This window comes from Styela clava, chromosome 2 (genome assembly GCF_964204865.1).
Source record: "Styela clava chromosome 2, kaStyClav1.hap1.2, whole genome shotgun sequence".
Taxonomy (NCBI): Eukaryota; Metazoa; Chordata; class Ascidiacea; order Stolidobranchia; family Styelidae; genus Styela; species Styela clava.
This window is the reverse complement of record NC_135251.1, coordinates 16,198,747-16,205,086: the sequence shown is the minus strand read 5'-3', so window position 1 is coordinate 16,205,086 and position 6,340 is coordinate 16,198,747. Positions and strand designations below refer to the sequence as shown.

General features: G+C 33.0%; 1 protein-coding gene across 1 annotated transcript; it reads right to left on the bottom strand.

Annotated features, from left to right (window-relative positions):
• Window positions 1-352: 352 nt before the first annotated feature.
• LOC120336440 (V-type proton ATPase subunit E-like) lies at window positions 353-5,644 on the bottom strand. The gene is made up of 7 exons (XM_039404123.2): window positions 5,487-5,644; window positions 4,995-5,060; window positions 4,335-4,444; window positions 3,582-3,648; window positions 3,114-3,272; window positions 2,101-2,283; window positions 353-1,117 (listed from the first exon to the last, which is right to left on the bottom strand). Exons 1-7 carry the CDS (start codon window positions 5,517-5,519, stop codon window positions 1,055-1,057), a joined length of 681 nt encoding a protein of 226 aa, XP_039260057.1. The 5' UTR covers window positions 5,520-5,644; the 3' UTR covers window positions 353-1,054.
• Between the last annotated feature and the right edge of the window lie 696 nt (window positions 5,645-6,340).

Here is a 6,340-nt window from a genome sequence, read left to right as displayed (position 1 = left end):
AAATATGTACCGGTACGTATGTAGTACACCAAAACTAGGTCTGGGATAAATACCTATTCAATTACACAGAGGCTACGAATACACTTTATATTGATAGTTTGTTTTACGAGATTTTAGCTCTTACGAAGACAAAGTGGAGCGCAAAGAACGCCACGAGGCGAATTTACTCATGACGATCGTAGTCAGTCGAATTTACCGTATATAATTTGACACAAAGTTTTCTCAGTTTCACACATTACTGCGCAGAATCCTCTTCAGGTAGTGCAAGAAACCACAAACGAAATTCGTGGATAAACTGGAGCCACTCCACCATCCTAACATTTAATAACCCCCAAAATAAAGAGAAGAACAATTCTAGGCGACGTTTAATGATACAATAAAAAAACAATAGGAATAATGTACTTATATAGGAACTTGTTTCAACATTGCACAACAGGACAGCCCAAATACGATGAATACAACTTGTAATATCTCGAAACATGAGGGTCCATCATAGACTTTTTACTCCTCCACCATGTATAGCCATTAACTGTTCGAATATGGATAAATAAAAAGTCAGCAGGAGGGGACGAACAAAGTCTGGAATTTTAACAGTACAAACAACAATATATTGTATACTGGATCAATAATGACAAACAAATCACTAGAGATTGATTGATTAAGAGCAAAGTAGTCAAACAGCATATACAAAAATAGCAGATGGCACGTTGCACTTAAACATCACTTATGATTTAGATTCAAAACATAAGTTCCTCAGACTGAAGCAAACTCATTTACTTTATTTGGAATGTTAGACAAGTTTAAAACAGCTGCCAGCACAAAATTGAAAAAAATAAATGGTTTAACACGCATCTTTATAATCATTATACTATAATAATGAACAATAAGTGTCACACAAACAATTTCCTGATTATTGGGTATTTCATTATTATATTATAAATAATGAAAGGTATAGAGTTATCCCTGTGGTCACCAAGAGCACTGAAAGTCATTGAACACAAAATATAATATTATTATATTGATCTAATTTTGGAAAGAATAACGAAAATGCAAGTCAGTCCATGAACTTCCGGTTTCTATTCTGTCCAAACAATGTTTCTCTTGTTTCTGGCATCATCTGAATGTAAGGACACATCCAAAATTAGTGATATACAATGAAAGAAATCCATTTTACAGAGAACAATTAGGTATATTTGTAGAAAAACTGTAAATTTGAGACAAAACTTGCGTGTGAATCCCCTGCCTACACAGCACGAAGTACAGATGTGAAACACCCCATGAAATTTTTTTTCACCTGATAGACCAAAAGAATATTTTTTAACTCCTGATGTTTATACTAATGGATGTATTTTTTGAGTTGTCTTGATCAAACCTACAATCTGACCAAGGTGTTGGATCACTAGAGACTTCATAACTCGAAGGTTAGGATAGGAATTACTTTAGTTTAGACTAGAGCAGTGGTCGACAAACTGTGGGCCACAGGCATTTTCTGGTGAGCCTTCAATAATTTATAATTATGGCCAGCGACACACAATAAACTTCTATATATCCAACATTACATATAAATTTTTTGCCAAATGGTTCTTGTTCATATACCAAACGATCATACATTGCGTACATTTCATCTATAGTATCGACAATGCAACTATTCTGATATTATCATTCTCATGTATATGGTTATTCTATCGCATGAATGAAATTGCACAAGCTAACGCCGTGTACCGCTATGTTCGGTTGTTCAGGAATATTTGCTGGCTTGGTTTGTGTTCATGGCATTCGGAATGTCCTTAATAAGTCTTAGCAGAAACAAGCTAGGTAGTTGGGCCTTGATTGAAACCTTTTCCATTTTACCTTTTGGGCATCACTTAAAAAACTTTTACCGACCACTGGCCTAGAGAATATCTGAGAACTTGAGACGATGTGGTCTGGCTCTGAGTGGGATTCAATAACATTGTCTCTGATATGTGATGACAGCAATTTTATGTAAATATGCTGAATACTAGCTTCAGCTGATACAAACAGTATATAGATTTTAAATACATTTTTCAGATTTTAAAGTAATTATGATCTATCTAAGTTACATCTTCATTGATTACTTACCTGTTTGCTAACGAGATTAAGCCTGGATTCTAATGTGTTTTCTACTTTTATTCTACCGCCATGTGCAGACATGACAACACCTCCTGATACATCTCCACCAAGAAACTGGTTTTCATTAACAATAATCTTTGCTTTTATACCAGAAGATTCATAGAAGCGTTCAACTGCTTTGGGTATTGCTTGCTATGAGATAAAAGAAAGTAGAATGAAAAATAAATAGAGAAATTGAGGAACGCTTCATTCTTATTTCACGCTAGATTGAGATAAAATAGAAGAAAACTGTAGATATATAATGAAAACAGATTGTTCAAGACCTTATGTTTTCATTCATTTTAGATTTGAAAAAAATCATACTGGAATATTTTTGACATTATTAATATTTACAAAGCATTATAATTTATAATCTCGTTGATCCATGTATGACAGGGGGCGGCAACCTTTTGTCGCTCCGGGGGCCAAAATTAAGTGTTGCAAGTCATTAGCGGGCCGCACATATTTTTAGGAAGTTGGAAACCCAAAGGATGACACTTTTTATGATAAAGATCAAGCAGTGATACATCTCTCGAATAGAATCTAGGTTTATTTCCTCATTGCATTGCATCTCTAAAAATTCCATTTGAATATTTTCAGCGCCAACTACACTTAGCATCAACTTTTCTGTGTTTTGTTGCCATTTGTCTAACTATTATTAAATCATAGACTCTTTAAATTAGTAATTGTAAATAATATTCTTGTTAGGTTATAATATAATTTTGTTTACACGTGTCTCACAATAAATTATGTTACGTAAAGAATATAATCGTCAAAACAGCTGTTTTGTTACTATAATTCAGTGAAACGTCGCGGGCCGAATTATATTACTCGAATCTTCTGGCTGTAGGTTGCCGACCCCTGATGTATGAGCTATCCATGACCATTCTTAAAAGTAATTTCCTGAAAACTAAATTCGATTGCACTAATTTCAGACTTCGTTCCAACAACAGATTTTTGAACATCCCTAAACACGAACTCACTCTGACAGCTTGGAGATCATCTCTTTTGCAATTTAAGGCAATGTCGCCTTCTAGGATTTGAAACAATCCTTGGGAAATTAATCCTTCCAAAAGTTCAAGATATTGCTGCGGATTTTTACGAATTTCACCAAGACCATCTCGAGCTTCCTCTAAAATTTTCTATGAACAAAATAAACATCCATAAAATATTGTAAAATATAAAGAATTTCGACTTTTTGTTGATATAACACACAGCCTAATAAATGCACAAGGGCTCACATGCATAACATGATATACTGTGATCTGTGATATAATATATTGGTCATGTAGGGCCATTCATTTACAGAGAATGTAAAGTTAAGAGCATAGTGAGGGTATAAAGAGTGGAGGAGGTGGTGGAGTAGGCCAGGCACGATCCATATTTTTTTGGACTACTTTACTGATTTTTTATTTGTTATTTAGCTAAAACAGAGATGAGTTCAATCATACATCAATATACTCTTCTCTCTTTTTCAACATAGACAGTCGAGCGGAATTCACCAGTTGAGATTGTTGTCTGTAAAGAGAAAAAAGTACAAATTACTACAAATTAATAGCAGAAGCAGGATATGGGGTTTAGTCTTAATTCAGATTAGGAATTATAAATGGGAATTTATCGAATACACTGATTGTTTTGAACATCCACATATTTAATTTATATATAGTGCTATTAACTTCCTCTAACTAATCTTCTAACAAATTTAAACCATAAATTACTCAATTTTGAATATCAAAATATGGTACACACTATATGACAAAATTAAATACCAAACAGAATGGAAATTAGCTCAGTAAGATGATTATAAAGAAATCGCCCAAGGGATCGGTAATAAGCAGGAAACCAGATGAAAGTGAGTGCATTGGATTACCATAAATGATGTGGACAACTGTTATTACCCAGTGAAAATATTCAGATGAAAGCAACTTTTTTACATTCTAACCTTATCAGAAGACACTTCCTTACACATGTAACAATTTTATTGGCTAATGGCTACACTCATTTTTATTGCTATTATCTATTTGTTTTGATTTTATTATCTTTTCAAATCAATTTGATATCCATATATTTGAAAGAAATAGACCAGAACTAGTATAGACAGTGCTTTATTATAAAACAAAACTGAGGTGAGCTAGTAAAATGAAAAACGAAAAAATTTCAATGAAAAATCATTAAACATAAATATAAGTCCATTATATATTTACATTCTTCTTTGTTGTTCAAGCTGTTTTTCTTTCTTGTTATAAAATTCCATAATTTTTTGACGCTGCTGTTGAACAAGCCTACCCTTCTCAATCTGAAATTCTTCTTCAGCCTGAAAAGATTAACCCAATATTCAATACTAACAAATTATGGATATTAGCACAGAAGATTTCTATAAACATCCCATGTTATTTTGATTTCTCTTGTTCACAAACAATAGACTAATGCAATCAATTTGGATGGCAATGGAAACGATTCTGGTACATTTCCAAATCGTAGCTCCTATTTATCAATGATTATTTGTAAAAAGCCTTGTTCGTCGTGAAGGCATGAAAACACATTAAAACAACACTGGGATAGGATATACACGTCGTTAAGATATTTCAGTGTAAATTATTTTGTATGCATATTCTGAATTGATACAATACAGAATATAATAAAAGACAATAAATGTTATTATATTCCGGATAGCAACATATGATAATGCTAAGAATCCAACACATTTAGATCATCTGAAATCAAAAATTGTTGGGAGACCAAAATCTAGAATACTCAATTATTCATAAATGAAATTTGAATATTGTTCCACTCATATAATTTAATAAATAATCTTATTTTATCTAAACTTAAGTTATATATTTGAGAATGTTCAAAATTTATACTTTGGCATCAATTTCGTCCGCTTTCTCATCTGCCTCTTGCACAATGAATGCAATCATATGGTCAATCTGAATGTGGCAATGTAAAATAAAACGATTCAAGTATGAAACGGCTCAGTTTGCAGTAGATAACTACTACTATTATGGTACTCAACCCTCTCACATACGTATAGGGCGCCAACAACAAATCATAATAAAGTTCATGCAATAGTGCAGCAGTGACAAGAGATTCTTATCTATAACTGAAACTTTATTCAATAGACAAATATTTTTCCAGGAAATTGAGCCCACATAGAATGCAATGCTTTTAAACTGATATACTGATATACGAAATTAAATGATACTGCTAGTGTAGTAGTGCAGTATATACACATATACTGATATGAGTAGCTAATATTTAAGAAATGTTATTCATTAATCTATTAGTGTATTATAACAGTACAAAGTCTGAAAGTAAAACTTAGAATATATTTGGATATCAATGCGTTTTCATACCTGCTTCTTAACATCTGCATCACTGAGACCCATGATTCCAATAAGAAGGTGTGGATATTACCAGTATTGCTTTATTAAGTCTGTAAGTTACAAGTTCAAAAGATTCTGAAATCGGAAGATATAGCCTAGTAGTGGTATTTCCATAATACAGTAATACAGTACCGGTATTAGCTGAATTAGTGAATAGGCTGATAGGCCTACCGGTATGCACCGGTACAAGCACAGAAAGAATTTAGCTGTTAACTTGGACATATGGATATGTTTTTCTTATTTTATTCCCTGTCCCTATCTATGGACTACGGTAACTACTCAACTATTCTCAAAGTCTAAAGACAGAACGAACTGAATTCAGGAATTTGCGACTGCTGGACTTACGGTACCGTACCGGTACTGACTTAACTTTCAGACTTTATCTCACTCCAAACAGTTTTGCGCAACAAGCACAAGAAACCCCATCCCTGCATTTAGCCATTATTGTATACAATAATATACAATACAATATACCAAGACACAAAAAGAATAGAGAACGCAGGAACAACCCATCATCAAAACGCACGCAGCTAGCGGCTTTTAACAGATCGAACGCAAATTATTGATATATATGTTTTCACATGATTGACATCACATGATAGTCACCGGTTTTTAATGCATTCGGAAAGTGGGACTATAATTCCAAAATAACAAGTGCTGTTTTAACACTGGATTGATGGATTGCTGATATTCTAATATTGTTTATTGCAATAAAAAAAATAATATTAAAAAAAACAAAAACAAACAAACACTGAACTGGGATATGTACCGTGTTTCACTGAAAATAAGACCTAGCCTGACTTTTAAATATGATTTTAATATCA

What these genes read in the sequence shown, in the direction of transcription:
- LOC120336440 (XM_039404123.2), bottom strand. Translation starts at nt 5,519, where the DNA reads ATGGGTCTCAGTGATGCAGATGTTAAGAAGCAG. An exon ending in CGGACGAAATTGATGCCAAA is followed by an intron (nt 4,445 to 4,994) that starts GTATAAATTTTG and finishes TAATCTTTTCAG; the next exon opens with GCTGAAGAAGAATTTCAGAT. An exon ending in AGAGAGAAGAGTATATTGAT is followed by an intron (nt 3,273 to 3,581) that starts GTATGATTGAAC and finishes TTTTGTTCATAG; the next exon opens with AAAATTTTAGAGGAAGCTCG.